The sequence below is a fragment of a genome, unplaced genomic scaffold (assembly GCF_019419815.1).
Source record: "Pyrus x bretschneideri cultivar Hongxiangsu unplaced genomic scaffold, Pyrus_bretschneideri_v1 Contig4, whole genome shotgun sequence".
NCBI classification, from domain to species: Eukaryota; Viridiplantae; Streptophyta; class Magnoliopsida; order Rosales; family Rosaceae; genus Pyrus; species Pyrus x bretschneideri.
In genome coordinates this window covers 4,551,800-4,578,026 of record NW_025999723.1, presented here as the reverse complement: position 1 = coordinate 4,578,026, position 26,227 = coordinate 4,551,800, and the positions used below count along the sequence as shown (strand labels likewise).

At 38.6% G+C, this 26,227-nt stretch overlaps 5 protein-coding genes across 8 annotated transcripts; 3 read left to right on the top strand and 2 right to left on the bottom strand.

The window, feature by feature from the left end:
* Positions 1–1,969: 1,969 nt before the first annotated feature.
* Positions 1,970–7,183, bottom strand: LOC103953826. Its single transcript, XM_048564903.1, has 14 exons — positions 7,044–7,183; positions 5,950–6,093; positions 5,696–5,860; positions 5,266–5,361; positions 5,025–5,159; positions 4,835–4,903; positions 4,660–4,756; positions 4,476–4,578; positions 3,847–4,054; positions 3,521–3,634; positions 2,875–3,006; positions 2,573–2,653; positions 2,273–2,389; positions 1,970–2,175 (listed from the first exon to the last, which is right to left on the bottom strand). The coding sequence occupies exons 1-14, from the start codon at positions 7,053–7,055 to the stop codon at positions 2,089–2,091; spliced, it is 1,560 nt and encodes a 519-aa protein (XP_048420860.1). The 5' UTR covers positions 7,056–7,183; the 3' UTR covers positions 1,970–2,088.
* Positions 6,860–9,774, bottom strand: LOC103953751 (reticulon-like protein B16). Of its 3 annotated transcripts, none has more exons than XM_009365536.3 (5): positions 9,511–9,769; positions 8,251–8,431; positions 7,977–8,118; positions 7,755–7,824; positions 6,860–7,541 (listed from the first exon to the last, which is right to left on the bottom strand). In XM_009365536.3, exons 1-5 carry the CDS (start codon positions 9,662–9,664, stop codon positions 7,375–7,377), a joined length of 714 nt encoding a protein of 237 aa, XP_009363811.2. In that variant the 5' UTR covers positions 9,665–9,769; the 3' UTR covers positions 6,860–7,374. The 3 variants fall into 3 exon arrangements, with proteins under 3 accessions (XP_009363811.2, XP_048420867.1, XP_048420866.1); XM_048564910.1 differs by lacking the exon at positions 9,511–9,769 and adding an exon at positions 8,922–9,465; XM_048564909.1 differs by having other exon boundaries at positions 7,356–7,541; positions 7,678–7,824; positions 9,511–9,774.
* Positions 9,631–25,449, top strand: LOC103953789 (40S ribosomal protein S26-1). The gene is made up of 7 exons (XM_048564912.1): positions 9,631–9,635; positions 21,592–21,597; positions 23,847–23,854; positions 23,942–24,034; positions 24,148–24,232; positions 24,371–24,504; positions 25,180–25,449. Exons 3-7 carry the CDS (start codon positions 23,852–23,854, stop codon positions 25,252–25,254), a joined length of 390 nt encoding a protein of 129 aa, XP_048420869.1. The 5' UTR covers positions 9,631–9,635; positions 21,592–21,597; positions 23,847–23,851; the 3' UTR covers positions 25,255–25,449.
* Positions 16,209–20,071, top strand: LOC103953792 (UDP-xylose transporter 3). 2 transcript variants are annotated; one of them, XM_048564908.1, is made up of 9 exons: positions 16,209–16,363; positions 16,457–16,650; positions 17,195–17,341; positions 17,853–18,037; positions 18,153–18,220; positions 18,472–18,604; positions 19,053–19,214; positions 19,296–19,568; positions 19,697–20,071. In XM_048564908.1, the coding sequence occupies exons 3-9, from the start codon at positions 17,221–17,223 to the stop codon at positions 19,811–19,813; spliced, it is 1,059 nt and encodes a 352-aa protein (XP_048420865.1). In that variant the 5' UTR covers positions 16,209–16,363; positions 16,457–16,650; positions 17,195–17,220; the 3' UTR covers positions 19,814–20,071. The 2 variants fall into 2 exon arrangements, with proteins under 2 accessions (XP_048420865.1, XP_048420864.1); XM_048564907.1 differs by having other exon boundaries at positions 16,249–16,650.
* Positions 20,945–23,321, top strand: LOC103953790 (superoxide dismutase [Mn], mitochondrial-like). Its single transcript, XM_048564911.1, has 6 exons — positions 20,945–21,257; positions 21,642–21,688; positions 21,777–21,902; positions 22,011–22,067; positions 22,244–22,321; positions 22,943–23,321. The coding sequence occupies exons 1-6, from the start codon at positions 20,960–20,962 to the stop codon at positions 23,033–23,035; spliced, it is 699 nt and encodes a 232-aa protein (XP_048420868.1). The 5' UTR covers positions 20,945–20,959; the 3' UTR covers positions 23,036–23,321.
* Positions 25,450–26,227: the final 778 nt, after the last annotated feature.

Sequence of the window (26,227 nt, the reverse complement as noted above, 5' to 3'; positions counted from 1 at the left end):
GAACTTCATTGCGCTCAGTTTTGCATCAAGCCTTCCGTTAGCTCTAAGTACTCCATGTCTTTTAGTCTCTTTCAAAGTCTTCTTAGGTCTTCCTCTCGCCCTTTTGCTCTGACCCTCCGTCTCATAGTCGCATCTTCTAACTGGAGCATTTGTAGGTTTTTAGTTCATGTGTACAAACTGTAGATTATATATTATAACTCAGTTGCACACTTTTGATCTCTACTTAAATGTAGGATTAGTGCTTTAAGATAGTAACTATTAACTTTTCATTGCACCTAAATTCCGGCACCAGTTCAACTTTTATTCCCCTAATGGAGGAGCGGGTGTCACAAGAAGAAAGTATGCACTGCATTTCAGAAACTGTTTTTCCTTTTCTTTTCCTTCTTTTTGGTCCAGAAAACTGTTTTTGTGTCTGATAGGCGATGCGAAAAGTTCAGTACTTTGCAGTAACTTCGAATAATTTAGCTACTTACGATCACATCAGATATCAGTCTGTGTAGATTACCACGATTTTGAGCAGCAGCAATGACTTGTTGCTGAAATTATCGAGGATTAGGACGTTTCTTTTTTTAATTGACTAGTGATTCAGGACGTCTTTTTACGAATTTGGAATGACTAGGGACAACGGTGATAAGTGAAGTTTACGTGACCGGAATTTTGGGTTTTGCATTTGGGATAAACGTTGAAGAAAACGAACAAATACGGTACCATGTAAGAGTAGAGAAATTAGTACCTTACTACCATGCAATCGATTCCAGTTGCTTCAACTAACGTGATTGCTCGTGTTCAATTTTCAGGCATGAACTACACACTGATGACTGATGACTTGGAATCCGGCACATGAGGAGACGCATTTTTAACAGATTATGTTATGCTGGTTATACTAAAATGATCGGCATAACATAATCTTTCCTTCTACCAACATCATATTTTGGGTTGAAGAAGCATCGTGCTTTGTTCTGGAAACATTGCGGACCAGCAACAAAATAAGTTTTGGGACCCTTTGTGCATTTGCCTTACTTCGTTTATCGACTACTGCAGGCAAAGGATTTCTATCCAGATTCCTTGTGGAATGGTCTACCTAAAGCAGTTTCATCGCTCGAATGGGCCATCTCCAAGGGAGAAGGAAATGTGTGTGCGCATTGCACTGCTGGTTTGGGAAGGGCTCCGGCTGTTGCAGCTGCTTACATATACTGGTTCCTTGGAATGAATGTGAGTCCTTGTTTCTCTATATATTTCTGCTTCTTTCCATCAGGAAATCGCACAATGCCAGACCCTTTACGAATTGTTCAAAATTGATAGCTACTGTGACTGTGCAGCTGAATGCAGCGTATGATGCTCTTGCTTCCAAGAGACCTTGCGGGCCAAGTAAGAGGGCGATACGCGGAGCTACCTACGATCTGACCAAAAAAGATCCATGGAAAGAGCCCCTTAAGAATCATCCTGAGTACGCATTTGAGGACATAGCAGATTGGGAAAGGAACTTGATTGGAGACCGCGTGTGTTCTCTCCACGGAACTTGATCACTTTGGTAAGCACTTCTCGTCTTAAACTTCAATTTATAACCGTAGACAGTGTGCTCTGGAACATTTGGACATGTCCGAAGACACTCGTGCCGGAAATTGCCCTGAAACATACTTTTTCGCATTGTATGATTTCCGGCGTTCTCTATGCATAAACGAACAATTGCCATTTCACCATTTACGATCTCCTGCTTGTTAATATTGTTAAGGTATGCCGATGCTTGACAGGTTCCCATGCCATTAGAAGCTAAAAACATTGTTGATCAACGCAATGCAGCATAGAGTTGGTACAGGGGATAGGCGGCAGGTTAATTTCTGGGCAATGGTCGACCCGCCGGACGCCTTTCAAGATTTTAACTGCAGTTATGTTCCCAGTACAGTTTCGTTTCAGTTTAGACCTAGTGATCCAACGGTGACTATTCGATTGCTAAATTTACTCACACATGAGCTGAAAGAACTTGCATTTCGTACATCATCGTATATCTATCTCTGAGGCAACATGCTCTATGTTATTTTCGGTTTTTCTTACAGTGGCTAAACAGCAAAAAAATGTGTGCAAGAAACATTAGGAAGTGGAATGTGTCCGGAGTTTTGCGAGTTCAGCTTGACGGCGACCTAAATGAAACGCAATAACCATCCATAGCAAACAGACCTGGAGAAGAACAAGGAGGATCAGCATTAGTTCATCATTGTTCGAGATAAATAACCCGGTACAAAAAAAATGCAAATGCTTCCAAATTCAAACATACAGGCAGGCCGTAGAGAGAGACGGTTGGCGCTCTTCCGTTAAGAGTGCTGAAAAGTAGCTTGTACATTCCTGCTGCTGTAGCATCTCCTAGTCTTTGAACAAACACATCGATGCAAACCTGCAATATCACGGACTCGGTTAAATAATGTTTCAAATTGTTGGGTGATTTGCTTCAAATTTCACGGTACATGATTAATGCAATATAGGGCACCAATAAGAAATCCGCGGTAGATGAACACGCTTGATAAAGAAACCAAATCGAAATTATTTTAAATGTCAAAAAGAATTCAGAAACTCGTGCCTTGGCTTTGTATTTTTCATCCTGCGAGACGACAGTAAACAGGAGTTCTCTACCTGGTCTGGTCAGAACATAAGTAACAAACTGCACAGAAACACAAAAAGAAAGCTGTAAGATCCAACTTCACACTCCTCTCGTATGAGATTTTGACCATCATTTTTATCCAAATGAAAGAAAATTCACCTATGCATATTACATAAAATTAACATGTTTTTAGCAATTTACATGCAGACGTCATGGTTGGATTAAGCTATAAGATAAACTGTGAAAGGGAAATCGCAACTCAGAAGTTAGAAAATACAAACCTTCCGCAAGGTCTCAGAAATTGCAACGGCTACCCAAGTTGGCCAGACAGCTATAGCAACCAAATTTAAGAAGGCAACAAATGGAGCCGCGCATATAGCTGTAGTAACCCCCACTATGGTTAGAAAACGCCCCTGTTAATAAAATACACGAAGTGATTATACCCAAATACCTATATTGATGTATGATACAAAGCATACAAATCTGTGGAAACATTTGTTGGAATTTCATGACAGTAAATAAACGGTTTAACAACGTCATAGATCAGTTGCATTGCACTTTCAAGGCAAAATTCATTCTATAACCACTACCAAAACCAAAAAGTCAGCACTATAACCAGTCCCTAATTTGCCTTAAGAATCTTTAATTTTTCTTGTGACGCCTAGAAATAGGAACATGTTGATCATAAGTCATCCTCCTCCAGGCCTGAGACAAGCTTTCTTTCCTTCAGAAACATAACAGGATAGGACACTAAATTGCCTTCAGCAGGAAAGCAGAAAAGCAGCTGCATACGTGAAACTAACTAAGGACCCGCTTTTAGCAAGCAATGAGCTAAGAAAATATTCTACAAAGGATATCTCACGTTAGTTACCATAGAAACTAGCCAAAATATCAACTATAAAACAAAATCTCCGAAGAACAGCCTACCGTTATGGTAAGTTGTCCGGCAAGGATAAAAACAGCAATAAAGCTGTTTATCTGAGCCAGCAATTTTCTTCTCCCAAGAGAGGTAGTAACAGTCATGGCAATTACACTCACTTTCTGCAGTTACAAAAAATCAGAGATAAAAATCAGCTGAAAGAAAGAATGAGAGAAGGAACACAGAAAACAGAAGAAACGGAAAATAAAAACATATGGGGAGAGCAACATATCCGCAGACAAGACTCCATTTTGAGTCAAGTCAGGTAATATAGTATCAGATAGAGACGCTAATTTAGAATTAAGTTAGACCTTGTGACAATGGATGGTCTTACCTGAAAATAGAAGAATGAAGAGATAACTGCACTCAACCACAGGAACAAGGACACATACAACAAGTAAGATGATGACAATATAAGCCAAAATCCATCTAAAATGGCCCACATCTGAGGCTTCACCACCGGAGTAGGTGACTTGGGAGAATTTCCTTTGTTGTGCATGGTTTGCCCATCAGACTCATTCTTCCGATCAGGGTCAGATTCTCTAACAACAAAAAAAAGAAACCACGTCAAGAAATAAAGTTACACAACAACTTATATATTGTACACGTTACACAAAGAATGCAAGCTTATAGTTTTTCAGGATTGTTTAACTGCAGTTGGGCTGGAAATAGTTTGAACGAAAATTCACTAAACAATTTGAATCCCAATAAATTTCAAACTTAATTGGCACGCAAAAATTCACCGCATGTCTGAACCCATGAAATAACATTCCAAGACAAGATCACTTACGACATTCTAATAGCTCATAATTTACTTAATATGGAGAAACAACAGATATTATTACAAATTGTAACAGAGAGTTCAGTGTCTTGACTCTAATCTGTGCTTTATAAAATGTTTTGTTTTTTCATATAACAATATCGCAGAATCCAGTGCCAAATGAAGTTGATAATATAATTAACCTGATGGGAGATAATTCCTCAGGGAAATGAGATAAATCCAGGGTTATCCCCTTTGATGACTGTGCAGCGAACTCCATTAATAAAGCAGAAAATAGCAGTAGAACTGCAACAAATCAATCCATGGTTTAAGACATATCACATACAGATACTATCAAATTCCAAAAGACTGAACAAGAAAACATACATGGCCCCAACCTAGCCATTCCCGTGGCAAACAATGACCCAAAAAGCTGGCCTAGTGTGGCACCGGCACCAATAAAACCAAATAATCTTGAACCTGACTGAATACACATCTAGTTACAAGTGTAACAAAAATTCGTGTTGCAATCACATTCGTGTGACAAGGATAGGATACATACCTCACTGTCCATGACATCGATTATTCTAGCCCAAGTCGAGGAAATTGTAATTAGATTAAGTAGGGCAATCTTAAAAAAAAAGCATAAATTTTTATCACTACATAAAGTTAGATAAACAAATTACTTTACATATCCAAAATAGAATTTAAAAAAAAAAAAAAAAAAAAGGAATTAGATATATTCATCATACCCAGAGGAACAATGCAATTCTGACCGAGACATAGAACCGGCCAAGGTTCTCCCACGCTACAGAATATGCTGTACCAGCATGATTAACAACTACCTTTTCGTCATTTACTGACGCGGTGTCTATACTGACCAAGCCCTAGCCATACACAAGGGAACCATTCAGTACAATACAAACAAATTTCAAGAGTGTAAAAAGCAAACAAATCAGAGACAAATTGTACACTAATGAGATTTCATCTCACCTTCACCTCAGCTTGTGATCCAGCTGACGAAGCACGCCATAGAAAGAAGAATGCAACAAGTGATACACTAAAAAACCTGAGCATCAAAACCAAAGCCTGGAATTTCAAGAAGCAACTATTACAGAGCGATACGCAAACAAACACATATCGAAAATCTGGCATGAACCAGCTATACCCTTTTACTCTTGAACCAAAAGTTATCAAGTTACAGAAGCACCCCATATCAAAAGAATCAATTTTTATCACAAAAACAACAATTTCGAACTCCGCATATCGAAAAATGGCGGAAACACACGCATAACTAGCTACACCCTTTTGCTTTTCAACTAAAACTATAACGTTACAGAGACACCCCACATGAAAATAATCAAATCTTTACCACAATTTCATACTCCCCATATCGAAAAAAATGGCGGAAATACACACATACCTTGCCTTTGGAAACGTTGGGCAAAGAGAAGATGAGAGTTGCAACTGGTGCGGCAATCGATGTGAGGACCAATGACCCCACAAACAGGCTCGGCAGGTTCGACAGGCCTAAGGAAATTGCACCCTCATCGCGCAGCGGGAGCACTACAAAGTAAGCGCACAAAATCTGCATTGGGAAATCAAAATTTAGCTGAAAGAAAAACAACCCAGTTTTCGAAACTTAGCAAATGGGATTGGAGAATTAAGAGAGCTTACGAAGAAGAAGCAGGATGAGGAGTGGAGGAGAGCTGAGGTCTCGTGAGGGTGCACCACGACGAATGTGGAGAGGATTCTATCCAATCGGGACCTGCTCATGGCGCCTGTGTAAACGGAGGACTGGATTTTTTCGATTAGTGGTGTCTGAGAGAACGAAGAAGAAGAACAATGAGAAGTTAATTAAAATTTCGTCCCTGAAATCTTCGGTTGTTTTACTTTGGCCCTCAATCTATTGTTTTTGTCTCAAATTGATCCATGAATTTTTTTTTAAATGTTAAATAAAAACAACAGTGACGCTAGTTTTAAAAATTGACGAAACTAAAAGCAAGTCCACCGATTTTAGGAAGGCAAGCAATGGAATTGTCCTTATTATTTACTTTAAATAGTAAGACCATCTCGAAAGGTAATATCAAATTTTAAACCTAAAATTTAAATTTGAAAGCTTACGTGCCACTTTGACATCTTTTAAACTTTTACTCTACAATCGATATGTCAAATTTTAAACATAAAATAATAATTCATGTACTTTCTTTGTATTGAGAATGAAAAGAAACAAAAGGATAATGCTTGAAATTAATAAAAAGCATTTAATAATTAATTAAAAAAAATCTGACGGTGCTGTCAAATTTGACAGCAAGAGGGAAGAGATGTCAATCTATGTCATGCCACATCAGATTTGGCTTCTCGGTTGGAAAACATTACTGCTATTTTTTGTCACCGTTATTGCTGATTTGGACAATTTAACATCTCCTTTGGAGATCCTCTAAGACGTTTTTGTGTAAGTTGACAACGGAACACCATTGATTTCCGAGTACATAGGCTTTACATTGAAGGATAAGAATAGCAGTAAAATCTGATCACATTGACTTCTTGTTAGATTAATCTCTTCTTAAATCAAGTTGTAAGCGACTGACTGACAAATTAATCTCTTCTTAACTATCATATTCTTCCAGATATCCGTACAATGAAGCAGCCACAGTACATTTATCTGCAATTAAGGAGTTTGAATGACCTACATTTTCATGGATGAATTTGTGGAAGACCTTACTAGTACGATCAATCCCTTGATCAATTGAATGATCTTGAAAACTCACCAGCATTTTCATTCGATATTCGCTGCAGGTGCACTTTGTTTGGTTCGCGGATGATGTTTACAGTGATTCAGTGAACAAGGTCACTTGCATTTTCATTCGATATCCGAAATGTTCACTCGTTGAAGAAGACCTCAAGTTTCACATCCTGACCAACACAACTACAAAGCAGCGTACAGACGATGGAACATGAACGAAAAGAACGGAAAATTATGCCGGGCCTTGTATGAGGAAGCAGCGGCGAAGTATCCAACATATCGATGACTTTATAACGAAATACCAAACCTAACAGTACGATATTGATGACTAAGCGTCTGAATCTAAATTATCCGGCTTACGAATCTTTGTCCTTGGGTACATTTCTGGGAAGTCTGTTGAAAACACCATCATCCACTATTTTATAATGCTTTGAAAACTGCCGGTGGATATTTCCGAAACACCTATCCACGGTCTCTTCATATTTGCTGTATAAGGCTGGAAGTGTTATCGACAAGATTGAACCTGCCACCACGAAAGAACTTTCTTTAGCATAAAACGTCACAAGACACATAAATGTATACAGACCTGAACGAATAGTAAAGCAAAATCGGGAAGGGAGAACTGTCATACAAACATTGCATATAGTTGCATGATATACCAAATAATAGCAATAAAACCCCATACAAGACATCACGGATCATTCATTTGACAGTCCCAGGAGGATGAAGAACACACCGATATAGGCAAGCGTAAAAAAGGAGAAAAAGCTGCCAATGACGGACAAGAGCCACAAACAAACCACCACCTGCCAAAAGTATAGTAGCTTGGTAAGACAGTAAATGCTACAGATGCAAAGTAATATGTGAACACCTTGTAGTTTCAGAAATAAAAATATATCCTGCACATATAATTCAAACCTGGCGATTCCTGTATTATTATCGTAACATTGATACTGACCTTGAAGAATAGTCTAAAGTCTTTGCCAAGAGTGATGTCATGAGCCATAAGCAACACATTGTTGATTTTAACACGGAACGACGCTGCAACATTATGAACCATTTCCTCTGATACAACTAGCTCCGGTAATGTTTGCAGTTGTCTACACAAAGAATATGATAGTTATCCTAATTGAAAACAGTCCCAATTCTAGGGAATATGATAGTTATCCTAACTGAAAACAGTTCCAATTCTAGGGTAATAAAATACCGGGGAACAGGGTAGAAATTCTTACTTATTTCTGAAATCAGCATAGTTGGCACGAAGGAATAAGAGTACAACCAAAATCAGCAAGACGTCTGCACAAATTGATAAGAATGATAGTCCAGACCGCTCAAACACAAGCCAGGCAACTGTAGCAACAATGATAGTGACAAAGGAAACACGCCCCCGCTTCCATAACAAAATATCAGCAGCTAAAAAGAAAAGAGATACAGTGAGGAAAAGAAAAAATACAATGTTGACAAATCAAGATAGGCATATATGCAAATACGCGCTGCAGTAAGAAATTATGTAAGACAGTGATATTGGCAGCCAATTTCATGTAAACTAACTTGATACTTTCTATTTTAACAAGTGAAAACCATTCTCAGGTCAGTCACTACAATATTCAGATACTTAAAATCCAACTCCTACATTCAAGTTGTTCACGTATGCATGAACGAATAACAAGGGAACAACAAGCCTAGCTATTGACAAAAGACTCTTCAGGAAGAGCAAATGTGACTGGAAAAGAATCAGGCAACTTGTACACACATACTGATAGTGATAGGTAAATGTGATATTTCCGAACAACTCGATAATGGGGCATACTGGGTGAGCACTACTAGAAGCCTAGGATATATATACCAGATTCGAACTTGTCCACATGCATCAGATCATAACACAAATATGCAGTGCTTAAACCTTGCATTATGGAACGATGGCAATTGCTCCTCTATCACAGATTCACGATACTTCGACTCTTGTAAGGAATGTGCTGGTAGAGTCAATACGATGCAAATTAACTCAACGAAACCCAAAAAGTTAGCTTGCTCTTCCGTTTCCCAAAAAATGCAAGTGATTCGGCTCCACGAATGCCATTGATTGCTTAAACCCTCCTTCTTCCCCTCTTTAACTTTCAGGCATCCTTTTTTCACAGGCAGTTACAACTAACCACATATTATTTTCAACTAAAGAGCATAATAATCAACTGCCCTCTTTACCGCAACCTTCTACATTACGCCTTTACTCATCCGTTGACTCCCGCCATCTAACGCCAGTCTAAAGTTTCTAATCAACCGGCAACATAGACACTACAAGATAATCAAGAACCCAAAAAGCACAACATTTTCGTTTTTCGCAGATAATCAAGTGACAAAACCTCAAAAATTTAAAAGATGGAAAGGAAATTATAGAGATACCCCACAAACCCAAATGGTAGAAATGTTGTAGAAGTTTCAATCTTTCAATAATTCAAGTCAAAATAAAACAAAAAGTTTCAATCTTTGCTCACCTCGACCGCCGCCCAAGCAATTGTGCACCGAATCTTGACGGCCAAACAACCGATACGCAGCGCCGCAGGATGCGGCGGTGTAAGAAGTGGAAGGCACCGCCTTCCGTCCATCCCCATCTCCCTCTGTGCTGCATAATTCTTGTGAATTCTCCATCAAGCAAAGCAACAAAGAGTAAGCAGTTATAAAATTCGTCGGTGTTTCTCGAAGAACTGAAACGGAGAGAACAGGTTATGATCTAAATGACGTTTGAAGACTTTGGTCTCGGGGTGGGCACAGATCGGGGCGGGCTCAAATTTGGAGGACCCTGACCCATCTGTTATAAATTGTAACGGGATGGGCCTGGTTGGGTAGAGAGATTTTGAGTTTTGAAACCGGACCTAATCTGGTCCGTTTCAAACAGGCAAGTTCGGAACGGATCCACAGGTCCAATTCTATTTTTCTTTTTTTTCAAAAATACATTTTTATAAAACTGCACTACACAGTAACTCATACGTTTTCAAAAATTACAAGAGTTGCTTCAAGCTTTTGCACTTCAAATCCAAAAAAAACATAAACATTAAAACCGAAATAACATCCACATTAATTTCTTCAATGACATCAAAATATATAAGAAAGCAACTCAAAATATATAAGAAAGTAACACAAGATATATAGCTATTACAACTGAGCAACACAAAACAGAATCCAGAATTCAGGAATAATCGGAACTTAGAGGAATTTACTTGAAGAACTTTGAACAAGTGTGCAAGACAACAGGGCAAGGACCGCAATTGCATAATTGCATAATTCGGTCAAACTAATCAAAGCTATATGCTCGAGATAATATTTATATTTTTTTTTTTAATCTTCAATAGAAACATACATACTTAAAGAAAGCAAATTCAGTCAAAATGCACTTAATGGCCCTATAAGAATCTGCTCTTATTTTTAAGAGAAAGAGGGAATAAAAAATCTTATTCAATGTTTTAATGACCCAGGTTTCTAGAATCTGGATAACATTCTCAATCAAATTTCCACACATATTATAAATATCTGTATATGCAAAAGGGCCGGCTTTACAACCATATGCTTACAAGTTCAGTAGTAGACATAATAATATAAGGGTGCGTTTGTTTGCCCTCACTAATTATTACTGGACTGGACTAAAACTTAGTCCAGTCTCGTGTTTGGTACTGGTAAGGACTAGTCTTAATGAGATTAGGTGGGACTCGCAAGGACTAACAACGTCGCTAGGAGGTCTTAGAGAGACCCCCCAAAATGCTTCGGACTACTAAGACCGTCTCTTGCGTTCACCTTCAACTGGGTTTGACGAAAACAAATCCAAGAAATCCAAGTTCGTCTCGAATTTCTTCACTAAAAATTGCCATCGTTTCTACATGCTCGGATAGGGTCTTACAGCCCCACAAGAAATCCAAGTGTTCCAACCCCAAGCCATCACCGTCTCTCACTCCCCCAACTTGACAAACCCCGACTCCCCACCGGTTACCATGCGGGGCCTCTGAGAATTGCAAAAACCCCAAATCTAGGAATTGCAAAACACCCAAAGAGAATGGCAAGAGGTGGAAAGGGAAAGAGAAAGGTTTGACTAAGCTTGAAATTGGGAGAAGAAAAAGGAAAGGGAGAGAGAGACAGAGATGCAGAGCAGAGTTCAGTTCGACGGATATGATGTAATACGTGAGAAATGAAAGGAAAGATACACAGAGTGTAGAGATAGTGAGTGAGGAAAAAAATGTAGATTAATAATAGTAAAATATTAGTAAATATGAATTAAAATTTTGAAAAAAAATTGGATTTCGAAAAAAAAAAATGTGACTTAGTGCAACACTGCATTAAACACATTATTATTCCGCACCCCCAAACACCCTCCCTCTCTCTCCCTTCTTCTTCCCCAACTGCAGAAGAATCCCAAATAATTGTTCCCCAGCTCTCTCCGCCACACCCCCTAAACTCCCTCCCTTTCTCTCTCATATTCTTCTTCCCCGACTAAATAATCCGGGCGTTTTGGTTGGTTTTATTAAGCGGGTGTATACCGTGTTATCCTATCTGACCGGTTAAATTAATCCGGCGCTTATTTAGTACAGGTGAACGTCAAACACCTGAGTCCGTATAACTAATCTTATCCGATCCTTTATCCGATCTGCCAAACAGGGCCCTATACTACTTAGTCCATGCCAAGCCAATCTACTTTAGTCCTTGAAGTTAATCCAGTTCAAGATAGTACGGTGCAACAAACGCACCCTAAACACTCAAGTAAGCATCAAAATCACCATCGTAATTCCATGCAACCACACCGACCCTCTTTAACCAATTTCCTCATCCATTACAAAACCAATTGAACTTATTTTTCAAAGTCAATGATCTAAGAACAAATTCTAACCTAACTTATGGTGCCAAGATAATTATTATCATTCGATAATTGTTTAGCAAATACAAGTTTCACAAGTTATTATGAGTTTCTAAACACATGTACAATCCAAAAGTTCAGGATTTAATAACCTTAAGGATGTATTTTTGGAAAACAACCGATCATCAAGATAACATTCAAATAGGAAAAATTAAAAAAAAAAAATACTCACAATCCTCAGCTGAGCTATTTTTAAAAAATACTCACAATCCTCAGATGAGCTACTTGCTTGTTGATCTTGTTGAATTATTTCCGAAGGCTCTCGAGCTCGAATTGACCTAAAAATTAATCATTTCACCACGAAAATCAAGACCTTAATCCTAATTAATTCATTCAAAATAAATCTCAAGGCTCATGAAAAACTCAAGGCTTTAAATAAAGAAATGGATTAAAGAAGATGGGGATTACGTTGGCGCCATTCTTTGTCGAGCTGGATGACCTCGTCAATGATCTCGATACCTTTGTAAAGTTGTCGTTGAGATTCTCGGATTATTTTCGGGTTGTGGCCCTTTTCCACTCTGAACAGATTGATGTCCAACATCTTTCTCTTCTTCCGACAGCGAGAGTGCGAGTGCGCGTGTGACTATAGATTGAAGTTTGGAATCGAAAAAAGTTGGAATCCATAAATTATGCAATTGAAGGGAAGAACTAAATTCTAATTCAAATCGAAAACCCACATTGAAATCCATAAATTATGTAATCCAGAAATTATAAAATTATGCAATTGAAATTCAGAAATTATGTAATTGAAGGGAAGAACTACAAACACACAAGAAATTATGTAAAATATGGGAAGGACTAGGTTTATATTTGGCAGGTTTAAGCATCAATTAACATCAGAGGTTAAAGAATTCACCTGAATTGGCAACGGCGATGGAGTGTTAGTGGTCACGACGGCGGTGATGTCATCGACGATGAGAGAAGGAGAATCGAGAAGATGGGTGGTGCGGGTGCCTGGGTTCTCTAAGTCTAGGATGTCGTTGAGGACTCGAGGAGGACAATCGAGGTTGCTGGGCCATCGTGGTGGTTTCCAAGGCAGAGACTCGTGACGGCGATGATGTCGGGGTGTTGGAGGAGATGACTGACGCCGAGAGAGAATCGAGTTCGAAGACAGTCCAGCGACATTGTGAGTTTGTGACAGAGTCGAGCTCGACTGCTAGAGGATGAGACCTAGGTATTAACGATTCAAATTGGATGGTAGCTTACTCTTCAATCTCGTCCGTCCATTGCAATCACAAATGGGTCGGTTCGAGGCCCATTTTTCTATACATTTGGACCCGGCCCGCCCGTTAAATTTCAAAACCCCACCCCGTTTCTCTTTTGATAAAATTAGAATCGGCCCGTATCTGCCCCGAACCTTGATTACTCGCCAAGACCCACAGTTCCTATACCCGTTTGCCCACCCCTACTTTGGTCTGCTCAGGATTCTTTGCTGGGACACCTGTCCAATTGAGTAACGACAAAAATAGGGTACCAAAAGAAATTTGGAAAAATATATCTGTAAATTTTTAATCGAGGTCTCAAAACTTAGGTACTTGGTACGTGGATGAGACAAAAGTAGCCGAGACGGATGCACTCGTCTTACATTTGGTATGCCAATTTATCTGTCACGCACTGTTTCGTGGAACATATTTTAGTTAACTTTTGTACCACCCTCCCTCTAGAACTACTTGTTCCAACCAATGGAACACAAAATTATAACTTTTGGACAACAATACCCCTCATATTTTTCATTAATTTCACTATTTACCCTTTCTCATGTAGCCTCATCTTCCTCCTCTACCACAAACCCTGCAACCCAGGCTAACCCAATCCCAATAAACCCATCCGAACCCAACCCCACTTTCCTCTCGCCGCATTCTTCCTCCCTGCTTATCCCACGACGAGACCGTCGCCCTTCATTGCCAAAACCTCAAGACCACCCACTCGCAGGACGTGGCCGACATTGTCGCTCAAGGAATGGGACAACGAGGATTAGGCGGAAGATGTGAGGGATGACATTGGACTAATTGACGGTGCTCATGTAAGGTTGAACTCGTCAGAGTGGATGGATACAATTGTCATTTAATCCTTCGTTCCATTATGGCATGTGTGTACATCAAACGTAGCATGGAACCTTCTTTCCGTTTCGTTCTATCTCGTTCTGTCCCGTTTGCATACCAAACGGTACCTCACTGAACAGTGTTAACAAATTCAAAAATTCAAATAATTTATTTTAAATTTTATGGTCTTTATTAATCATATTTTTAGTCACCTAGCACAAAGTAAAAGCCGAATTGTTCAATCTGCTGACTCGTGACGCCAAATCCGAAAGAGAATCTGAATTTGTAACTTTTTAGGCACTACGTTTTTCAAATCTACAAAATTCTAAATGCCATAAAGTTTGGATATTTGGCCGTACCGTAGTAGACAATTAGACATAAAATATTTATTTTTCAGTACAAATGAACATGTAACAACTATTAACAAAACAATTTATATTCTAATCCACCCTTCACCATGAAATTCTTTGCAAAGAGAGCGAGAGTCCCAACAGGGAAAATGACATTGGCCGAGTTTTCTATGTTTGTGATATGGTCGCACGTATAATTTAGAGGTCGCTGATTTTAGGGGTGGATTCAAAAAATTGACAATCGAAAAAAATTAAAAACCAAATCGAACCAAAGCCAAAAAGAATTGAACCGAAAAAAAACCAAACCGAAACTGTTAAACCGAACTCAACCAAATATGGTTTGGTTTCTAGGATTCGGAAACCGAACCGAACCGAAGTTTTATAAATAATTATAAATTAATATTTTTATTACTAAAACGGCTGTCAATTAGAAAAAATGGGAGGTTTTGATTTTAAGGGTTTGTAACCATTGGCCGTGCATCTGATGAATCCTCACACGGAGGTGCTTCTCCTTTCGCTGCAGCAGTCTGAAGAAAGTTAAATTTTATGAACAAAGCAAGGAATAATTAGAATATATATTCAATAATACATGAAAGAATCCAAAAATTATACAGTTAAATACGTTATTTCAGAAAAGCATCAATCTTATTTGTTTAACTTAAGGCTTCAACACCATTACAACTAACCTGTGCATGAATGTATAAGCACCTTTGCTAGTGCAATATAAATTTATGAGACAAGAATAAATCCGTGCAATGTAAATTTAAAGTTCGGACTTTGTTATGTTTATTTTAGATGTGTAAGACTTGAAGTGTGATTGTGTTGGAGATGCTAAAATTTTATATTTCAATTTATTTTATTTTTTTGAAAAAAAAAACGGAAACCGAACCGAACAAAACTGAACCGAAACACAACCGAACCGAAAAAAAAAGAACCAAACCGAAATTTTGATTTGGTTTCGGTTTTGGCAAAAAACCAAACTGTTTTAAACCGAACCCAGCCCTAGCTAATTCAATCTCATTTTTTGTTTTTTATTTTTGGTTCAAGATTTCTATATAATATTCAATTTTTTTTTTTTTTAAGTCACCGCTTAACCATCATCTTTGAGTAAGATCATTTTTCCTCTAAATTCATTTCCCTTCCCTTTTCTCTCACTTTTCTTTTTGTCTTTCTCTCAAAAAATGCAAAAAAATGTTGAGATTCTTTAATAATAACTGTTCAAATAAGAAGATAAAAAGGAGAAAAAAATTGGAGATAGGAGAATTAACCACCATCTCTAGTAGGGAGTAAGATTCTTTTTCGCCTAATAAGACAACACGAAATATTATAGTGATTTAGTCATGATCATTCAAATAAGAACTGGAAAAGAAAAAAGAGGTATTTGCCAATTTGCCCTCCGAACTTGCATAGAGCTGCTAATTTCTCCATGAACTTTAATTTTAGCCAATTATTCTCATGAACTTTTATAACTAGCCAATTTCCCTCTGAACTTTAATTTTAGCTAATTACCCATGAACTTTTATAACTAGCCAATTTCCTCCTGAATTTTAATTTTAACCGATTACCCCCTAAAATTTTATAAATAGCCAATTTCCCTCATAGTGTTTAGATTTTAAAATTATTCATCCAATTTTCATCTATCTAATCTTCCATTCTTACGCCCCATACAATTATCATGTGCTGGCCGGATGATCAAAATAGATGAAAATTGGATGAAAATTTTAAAATTTAGCATCAGAAGAAATTAGCTATTTATAAAAATTTAAGATGTAACCAGCTAAAATTAAAATTAAAAAAAAAAAAAAAAGACTGATTATAAAAGTTCAAGAGGAATTAAAATTCTAAGGAAAAATTGACAGCTCTATGTATGTTTGGAGAGCAAATAAGCAAATATGCCAAGATGAAAATTACGAGGAAGAGAATCCGTAGAATCTTTCGTACGTAACTCGCACCTAGGCCAAAGCTTTTTTAACCGTCCGCGTCCTCTCTCGTTCTTCAGCAAGAAAAGAGAGGACAGAGACGCGAAAGCCACCGACCTCACTCACTTCTGTCAGCTGTCAGACCTCTCTCTCCATCTCTCCATCTCTTCATCTCTCTTACTCGTACAAATATCAATTTCGTATTTCTGATGTTCGACGCATATTGTTAGGTGCATCTCTCTCTAATCAGCCGACCCCAACTGTCCAATTCCACAAGCAAATCACAGAGACAGACAGCACAATTAACTGGGCTTTAACGTCGAATTGATCTCAGCCATCCATCAGATCTGAGACTCTGATCCCTTCCAAACAACTCACCTTCTGGTTCTCTGATTGCCCATTTATCGGTTTCTGTCACTCTCAGTGAGTTCACTTGCTATTCTGTATTATCTTTCTTCTGATTTATGGACAAAAATAATGAATTTTTAAGATTCTGGGGGTTTTTGTGACTTAAGATCCATCAATATATGTTTGTTTGATTGCCCATCTATCAGTTTTTGCCACTCTCAGTGAGTTCACTTCATTTTCCGCATTTTGTTTCTCATTTTATGGTAAAAAGATTGAATTTTTGAGATTTTGGGGTTGTTTAATTCTGTGATCCCCTCAAAACCCATTAATCTCTAGTTCTGCGTTTGCCCATTTCTCAAATTTTGCCACTCTTTGCGGGTTCACTTCATATTCTGCATAACATTTTATGTGTCATTTCATAGAAAAAAGATTTAATTGTTATGATTACGGGGTTGTTTGAGACTGCGATCCGCTCTAAACCCATTAATCTCTGTTTCTATGATTGCCCATTTCGCAGTTTTTGCTACTCCCAGTGAGCTCACTGATATTCTGCAGTTTTTTTCTTCTCATTTATTCGAGAAAAAATGATTTTGAGTTTTTGGGGTTGTTTGTGGACAGGATTGAAGTTCGATCGGAGGCAAATAAGATGGGGGAAGGCGAGAGGTTTCAGCTGGGGACAGTGGGAGCGTTAACCCTCTCTGTGATCTCATCGGTCTCCATTGTCATTTGCAACAAGGCCCTCATCAGTTCTTTGGGTTTCACTTTTGGTAAGCTTTTCACTTTTGGATAGTCTCCATTGTTGCCTTATTTTTTGTTGGTATTTCAAATTTTGGACCATGTGTTGTATTTCATTCAATGGTGATTTACTTGGGTTGCCTTCATTTTTTGGGATTTAAGTTTGGTAAGAATGATGAGTTTTGAAGGTTTCATGTGCAAAACAAATGAAATTGATGAAGTTGTTGCTATTGAACAATGAACTTAAGTAGAAACAAAAAATTAGAGCTTTTGAAACAATTGCAAGTGTATGTTCTGTTTTAAAAGGGTATGGTTGGGGTTATTGTCCGTGATTCCACATTTTATAGCTTTCGATTTGTAGTTTGACTTTGATGAGCATCAAAATATAATTCAACCAGTATACTGTACAGTCTCTTGTGAAGAGAAATTACGGAAGTGCACTATTGTTAACATGTGATAGATAGTTGCCACTGTGTTAATGTTTATTTGGTCTATCAGAATTGGAAGTGATTACTGATTAGATTCTTATACATATTTGTGCAGCCACAACTTTGACAAGCTGGCATCTTTTAGTCACCTTTTGTTCCCTTCACGTGGCTTTAAAGATGAAATTCTTTGAACACAAACCCCTCGATCAAACGACTGTTACGGGATTTGGCATTCTGAATGGAATCTCAATTGGACTGTTAAATCTGAGCCTGGGCTTCAATTCGGTTGGCTTTTATCAGGTATATTTATTTCCTTCAATTGGATTTTGACTATGTAGCTTCTCTAAAACGTTGGCGTTTCAGCATTTTTCTAAATATTAGAATTCTGAAATCCTCTATTGTTCTTGCATTCTAGATGACTAAGCTGGCAATCATCCCATGCACTGTACTATTGGAGACCCTTTTCCTCGCGAAGAAATTCAGGTTTAGCCTCCTTTTGTCTAAGATGCTGATTTACTGATCCGTTCAAGCATATCCAAAATTTTAAACTAGTTACAGAGCGAATTGTTTTCCAATGTTACCTATATATAATCATGTTATTTGATATATTATGTGTTTTTATTCTTAGCTCTTTTAGTCTGAAACATTGATTAATCCATAATCTTATATTCTGATTTCCTTACCTATAGACTATACTCGTTCTCATATAATCTTTACTTTAATTCTTATTGCAGTAGGAGCATTCAGATTGCCCTCCTTATTCTCCTCATTGGTGTTGGGATTGCAACAGTCACTGATGTTCAACTTAATGCTCTTGGAAGTATCTTGTCTCTTCTTGCAGTTATTACAACATGCGTTGCTCAAATTGTATCCTCAATAGAGTTTTCATTTTTTGACCTGGTATCTGTGTCTAGTTTGTGCTATAATATAAACCATTGATACATGCGCCACTGCAAAATTAAAGAAAGAAAATACTTGGACCTAAGAATTCTTGAATAATATTGTCTAATGTCATCGATGCATGGTCTCTGAACCACTTCTGAATTTGACTGCATTAGGCAAAAAGTTGCATGTATGTTCCTTATCAGTAAAAGAATTCACAAGTACTTCCCGTATATGTTGTTTCCGTCTAGTAAAACATATTTAACGTACGCGATAGAAGCTTTTCAGGTCTTGCAGTTCATATTGCTGAATACTTTCCATTATAAGGAGCTGACGGGAACACCCTTGTTAAGGTCTTTTTGAGAGGTCTTAGTAGGAGGCTATATTGTAGTTTCACCTGTCTGATTTTGTTTCCTTGACTAGTTTCTTTCAGATGACCAATACCATCCAGAAGAAGTTTAAGGTTTCTTCAACGCAACTCCTGTATCAATCATGTCCATATCAGGCAGGAACTTTATTAATCACTGGCCCGTTTCTGGATTGGTTCTTGACAAATCAAAATGTATTTGCTTTCAAGTATACAAATCAAGTGCTGGTGAGAATTTGAACAGTTTGTCTTTTTCCCGCTTTTCTTTCGAAGAATTACTGATTGTGTTTTCTCTCTCTGATTTTGCAGGTTTTCATAATTATGTCCTGCCTGATCTCTGTCTCGGTAAATTTTAGCACATTTCTTGTAATTGGAAAGACATCTCCTGTCACCTATCAAGTTCTTGGACATCTAAAGACATGCCTTGTGCTCGCATTTGGTTATATTTTGCTTCATGATCCATTTGACTGGAGGAACATCCTCGGAATTTTCGTCGCACTTGCTGGGATGGTTTTATATTCATACTTTTGCACTCGTGAGGGTCAGAAAAAGGTTGCTGAAGAAGCAACGCAGCCAGCACAGGTTTTAACCCAGTTTCCTTAATCTCTGTAATTGCAGGACGTACTTTCTAGATATTGAATCATTCTTTTTAATCATTGAACAACGAAGTTATGTGTGAAATCCTCTCTTTTCGTTTGAAATGGTTTCAGGCAGGGGAAGGTGAGTCGGATCCTCTAGTGGCCGTGGAAACTGGAAGCGGGGTAGGAACTGATTCCGCTCCCCAAATTGGTCCTGTATGGAAGTCGAACAAAGATTTGCATGCGTGATGGCAACCACTCAGTCGTCCATTTGCACACGTGATAGAACTAATAGCAGCATATAGAGCTGTTAGAGAGCAATGACAATATTATTGGTGTAAAAATTCTTCACCCTTCTGTCTCCGGTTCGAACGGGTGTCGGTCCCGCCCTTTCTTCGTTCAGTGTTCGTGTTCGTGTTCGTGTTGATTACGAATTACATTAAGTTGATACATCGAAAATTAGTTCAAGTGAGGGATGCATATAATATAATGGAATATTGTTACTAATCCTAAGGTGCCAAGAGAAAATGGTTCAATTTTGTACGCATTTGTGTTTTTAAGGAATTTTTAGACGATTAGGTCTTCCAACAATACACTCCACGCTGTTCGCAAATCTATTTTCTTGCAATTTACTCTCTCGCATTTTATTTTCTTGCAATAGGAGTATCAGTTCGTTTGCGTTGATGCGATTCACCTTCCCATACATCTCATCGCATTAACCCCTAAATCGATTCCGCTGCACTTTCACAAACAATGCCATTCTAATTTCCTGGCACTCGTGGCATCGGGAACCCTCAACTGAGACACGTTCGTTCCTTGGTCTTCAATCACATTAAAAGAAGTCAAATCAAGCGCAACCAAAATCACCAACTTCTCTTTACTTGCTCGACCTTAGGCCACAAGTTGGTATGCCCGCAACACAAGCTAAAAGAACCAAGAGATCCCAAAATCCTTGACTTAGTAGCCGAGATCGATTTTGAGACCAACAGTCGAACCTAAAACTACTTAGTTGTGTTACTAATGAGATAGGGTTTGAATGCAAAAGAAATTCATCTTTGAATTAAACATAAAGGGCGCCAAAGTAAATAATTTGTAGATTAGCTAGTTACGAACATTGATTCTGATGTACAAATTCAATCATTCCACAACCCCGATATCGCCTCCATTAAAAATAAAAATTAAAAACTTAAGGCAGGAGTTGTTGGATTAAGCCCACAAAATAATGAGAAGCCCAATCCGTTTCATTTGATGATGGATCTCAAATAGGCCCAAGATATTTGGCCCATACCACAGATTTGCACCTACCTACTCCACAAGTCTCACTCTCGCTCGTCACATTTCTCTCACCTTCTCTCTCACTCTCTCTCCTCTCAGTTCATTGCAAGCAGCATTTCCATGGCTCTCCGAGCTCTCGTGGCCAGGAAAGCCCTCCGATCAGGGTTCCAGAGCAAGCCCAGAATCCTTGCCCATTCTCGCGGCCTGCAGACCTTCTCGCTCCCCGACCTTCCCTACGACTATGGCGCTCTGGAGCCTGCGATCAGCGGCGAGATCATGGAGCTCCACCACAAAAAGCACCACCAGGCTTACGTCACCAACTACAACAAAGCTCTCGAGCAGCTCCACGACGCCATCGGCAAGGGCGACGCTACTGCCGTTGTTAAGTTGCAGAGCGCCATCAAGTTCAATGGCGGAGGTCAAACATCTCTCTCTGTATCTCTGTGCTATTTTTTTTTTGTAATTATTTATTTGTTTCATCTTCAGATTAGGAACCTTTTTCTAAATTTGTTAAGAAAAAAACTTAAATTAATTAAAATGTTCAAATATTTTGTTGAATTATAATTGTTTGTTGAAGTAAATTGATATTAGAAGTAGCAATTAAATTAGGTAGCATTGTGTTAGTTTTCCCATAATTAGGCTGCTACTGATACTAATTACCGTGATCGAAAGTGCTGATTTAATTGTTTGGTTTCAAGTTCTTGGATGTCTTGTTCATCTCAGGATTTAGCTTATTTGCATTCATCCTGCAGCCCGGAAGATAATCTAATCTTAACAAAAAGGAATTTCCTTTTTCTCGCAGGTCATGTCAACCACTCGATTTTCTGGAAGAATCTGACTCCGATTAGTGTAAGTTCATAATTTTATATTCCTCTATCTTACAAGCCTGTTTTTAAGCATTCGTCCGTCTAATACTGTAATGCTTTATCTATGGCAGCAAGGTGGAGGTGAGTCCCCTCATAGCAACCTGGGATGGGCCATTGACATGAGTTTTGGTTCTTTTGATGCATTGGTGCAAAAGATCAACACAGAAGGCGCTGCGTTGCAGGGTTCTGGATGGGTGGTAAGTTTTGCATCTTGTTGATTTTACTGTATTTGTTCCATGTCATTAAACTAGATGCTTCAATCGATTTTCAACCTGTTCACATGCATGTTTGATCTTTCTTGGTAGTGGCTTGCTCTAGACAAAGAGTTGAAGAAACTTGTCGTTGAAACCACTGCAAATCAGGTAAACCCCAAAATATTACTTCAATACTTAACATTACTTGTAGCGATAGGATTTACAAAGGTTTCTGTTCTGCATCTCTTTGTCCAAATAACTCGGTAGTAGTTAACTGATATGCAGCATGCAATTATGGTTTTTGTTTCATCTGAATATTCTTTAATTTGAGTAACTTGTTACAGGACCCATTGGTTACTAAAGGAGCATCTTTGGTTCCATTGCTTGGTATTGACGTTTGGGAGCATGCATACTACTTACAGGTAAATTTAAGCAAAGTCGATTTGCATCATCTATATTTTCATAACATGTATATCCTTCAATTATTTTCACTTATCAGTTTGTAAGTGTAGTATATAAGAGTCAATACAGATTGATACACTCTCTTAATTGCCCAATTGGTGATCCTTGGAAGTCTAAGATACTGTTTATCTTCAGGAGTACAAGTGGATTCGGTAGGAGGGTTGTTAAAACTGTCTTTGTGAACGGACAAGTCAGTTTTTGCTCCTTGGAGTTGAATTGTTTATGGGGGATAGACCTTTCCGTGTGGTGAAGTTTATAGTTAGGTTCTCTTTCAGACACAAAGGAAGTGACACCGTTCTTGTTTTCCTATAATGTCTGGTCTCTGTACACAGCCTCCATCCTTTTCTGTCAGCACTTGAATTAGCATCTGAAGTGCCACGGAGACCTCAAACAAGCGTATCATTTATTCAATTTAAAACCGTCATCACTTTTTACCATGTCCAACGATGAATTTTTCCAGAATACATGTCAGATGTATTTGCTCCTGTTAGCTGTCTGTATTATTACATTCTTGCTATCCTCTTCGCGTATCATTTGATATGAAATTATGAATTAAGATGCATCTGTTATTCATGTTGCAGTACAAGAATGTGAGACCAGAGTATCTGAAGAACATATGGAAAGTCATCAACTGGAAGTATGCCAGTGAAGTGTACGAGAAAGAAAGCACTTGAGCCGAACAAGGTGGCCGCATTTGCATCTGGTTGAGTAGATGAAAAATAAAACGACCAACGTGACAAATGAGGACGCTTATTTAATCACGGATGTATGAAAACCAGATTAGCGTATGGACTTGCGTACTTGTTTAATCTCTGTTTTTTGAAGTTTAAGTATTTGGTGGTTTGATACAATAAGCTATGTCGTTGGAGCTTTTGTCTATATTTTCTGGCCGAAATTTGCTTCTTGTTATGATTGAGGGGTTTCCAGTTGGTTTATAATGAACGGAAAGTGATTTCCGTACTTTCTTTTTCTTGCCACGCGCAAGAGGAAGAGTGCATAAGAAGAAAACGGGCGTAAAACCTAAAGTTATATTAAAATTATAGGAAAATAACCAAAAATAAAGAGCTTCAAATTTCAACTCATCTCAACCAAAGATATTGACATCCAAGTACATAAAACTCGGAACTTTTCACTTCCAAGTTTCAAGTGATTAAGAATATTATTATATCGTAATATTCTTGTCCGATCCATTGGATGATAACAGCTCAGATTTTCGTAAGTTCTTTTTTGTCTTCTTCCCAACTTAATATTAAATCCTGTTTCTAATTAGAGGTTATAGGGATCAAAACGTAAATAAACAAAAAATTGGGGGCGCGATTACAAACGTGCAATAAACGAAGGGGCAGTTTGTTGGGCTAGGGCGCCAGGGCGCGCTCCATATAAAACAGAAGCCTTCCCGACGCCACTCACCTTCTGGCGTCTGCAGCAGCGAGTAAAACCCTACATACTCCATTGCCGACGGCCGCTGAGCTTTCAGATCTCCTCACACCATGGTCAGATCTCCGCCCTAAACGCCGCGTTTTATCCATCTCGCCGTCCACCGTTTCCTTTCGCTTAATTTTTTTTTTTTTTCTCTGCAGACTTTCAAGCGCAGAAATGGAGGTCGCAACAAGCACGGCCGTGGACACGTCAAGTTCATCCGCTGCTCCAACTGCGGCAAGTGCTGCCCTAAGGTATGCATACACACACAAATGTGTACATTTATACGTGTCTGTATATCTATACGTATTCGAATCGTATGAATACGTGATTGATTGCGTTTAATTTTGCATTGGCGATGAACTAGGACAAGGCCATCAAGAGATTCTTGGTGAGGAACATCGTCGAGCAGGCCGCGGTGAGAGATGTTCAGGAAGCCTGCGTCTATGAGCGTAAGTCCCAATTTACCCTCGCATTTCTCTGTTTTTTCTTAGTTTGGTGTTGATTTATTGGTTTTTGTTTTGTTCGAGTATCGCGGTGATTGGTTAGACGTGTAAATGTTTGGATTTGATGTTGTTTGTGGTGTGTAGAATACACTCTGCCTAAGCTGTATGCCAAGATGCAGTACTGTGTTTCCTGTGCAATTCACTCTCACGTTGTGAGGGTGCGATCCCGCACCAACAGGAGGAACCGCGAGCCGCCACAGCGATTCATCAGACGCAGGGTGAGTTCTCATTTTCGATTTCTAGATTTTGGATGTTTGTTATTCTATGTGACACTGCTTATTGATTCATTGCTTGTACTGCGTCTTGTTCAGTTATTCCCAAAACCAATTTCACACATAAACATCCCAAATAACCCATGAAACGCGCTTCAAGCCGCTCCTTTTCCTACATGGAAATAGGACCCGACAAAAGTTTGCTAATTGATTGTTTGTTTGCTTCTTCATTCATTGATGAAGATGTAACGAATGATTGGAAATTATTTTAGTTTTGTTAAGGCTAGAACTTTAACCCCTGTTAGATTTGTGGTGTTACTAGAAATAATTTAATCATGTAGAATTTAGGTTTATCGCCTCGAGCTTTTTTGGAACCCTTCTATCTCGGTTGGCTGGTTCGGAACTGTATGTTCATGGCTGTAGTGTTAGCATACTTCAATATGCTTTTCCGCAACCGATTTTTAAGGCTTTCTTAGCAGCATGGGTTTTGTCATATATTTGTTTTATGTGGCTGCCTATTTCATATTGTGTGTTGCCAGGACATTTCAAGTTCCTTGCATGCTTTTGGTTCGCGCTTGGCATGTACATGTTAGCTCAATGTCTATGTAGGCTAATGGCCGATGCTTACAGTATTGATACGTTATTCTAGTTTACCTGATATTCTTATATTTGGATTTTCAGGATGATGCCCCAAGGCCCGGCCAGCCTGGTCAAGCTCCCCGACCTGCTGGAGCTGGTGTTCCTGCTCGTACTTGATTTGAGCAAATCAATCCTTCCATTTTGTGATGGATGTTTCCCGGTAGCTACACAATCTTCTGGACTGAGTTGTGTAGGACTTTTTTGTTATTCTCGCGTTATTGTTCAGACGTTTTGAGGATTAAACTACAACGTTTATGGATGTTTTTTTTTTTATGATAATGAAATCTGGATGACGTAATGTCCAATTTTGAATCCCGTTGCGCGTCTTAAGTAAGGTTATATACCATTTTTGTTTATGGTCAGTTCTACAATCGCAGGTTTATACGGTAATGCAAAATCGTTGCTTACAAGTTTTCGACTACATGGATGTGACTTTGGAGTGGTCGTTCTCCCCAACAAACCGATTCTCACATGTAACAATTTGTTCATTTACGATCAGTGTTTGTTAGACCATTGCTCTATTGGAACCTTGCAATGTTGTCATGAGTTATCGACTACTGAAAAGTGTCGAAACCATTTGTTTCATGCTCAGAGAAACGAAGTTTAAAGCTTTCAGACTCTTAATATATTACACTGGTAGTTGCTCGCGCGTAGTTTAAAACTTTCTTCTCTCGTTGAGCAACACCACCTCGCGCATAGTTGCTCGCACACAACAAAATTAGACCCTAGTGGAAGTGCAATGCGTCTGGAAACTCGTCTTCTCATTCAGCGCTGATGAAGTTGCTTGGCAATTCTAACGCAGTCTTCCATTGGACAATTCGTCTTGATTGCATTGGATTCAATGTGACCGACTCACAGCATATCCCTCCTGCAGGAAACCCAGCGTAAGAGATATTAGTCTCTCGGGTCGAACAAAAAAAAACGTCAGGACTTGAAACTTTGCTCAGGAGCCTTCCCTGCAGTCCAATAACAACTCACACCAACAGCCTGCTAAACTCAATGCCATTGAAACTTTGCTCAATTGGGCCTCGCATAATTCTGGGACAAAATGTTTTTATTCGACTCTAAATATTTACACAACTCTTGATGC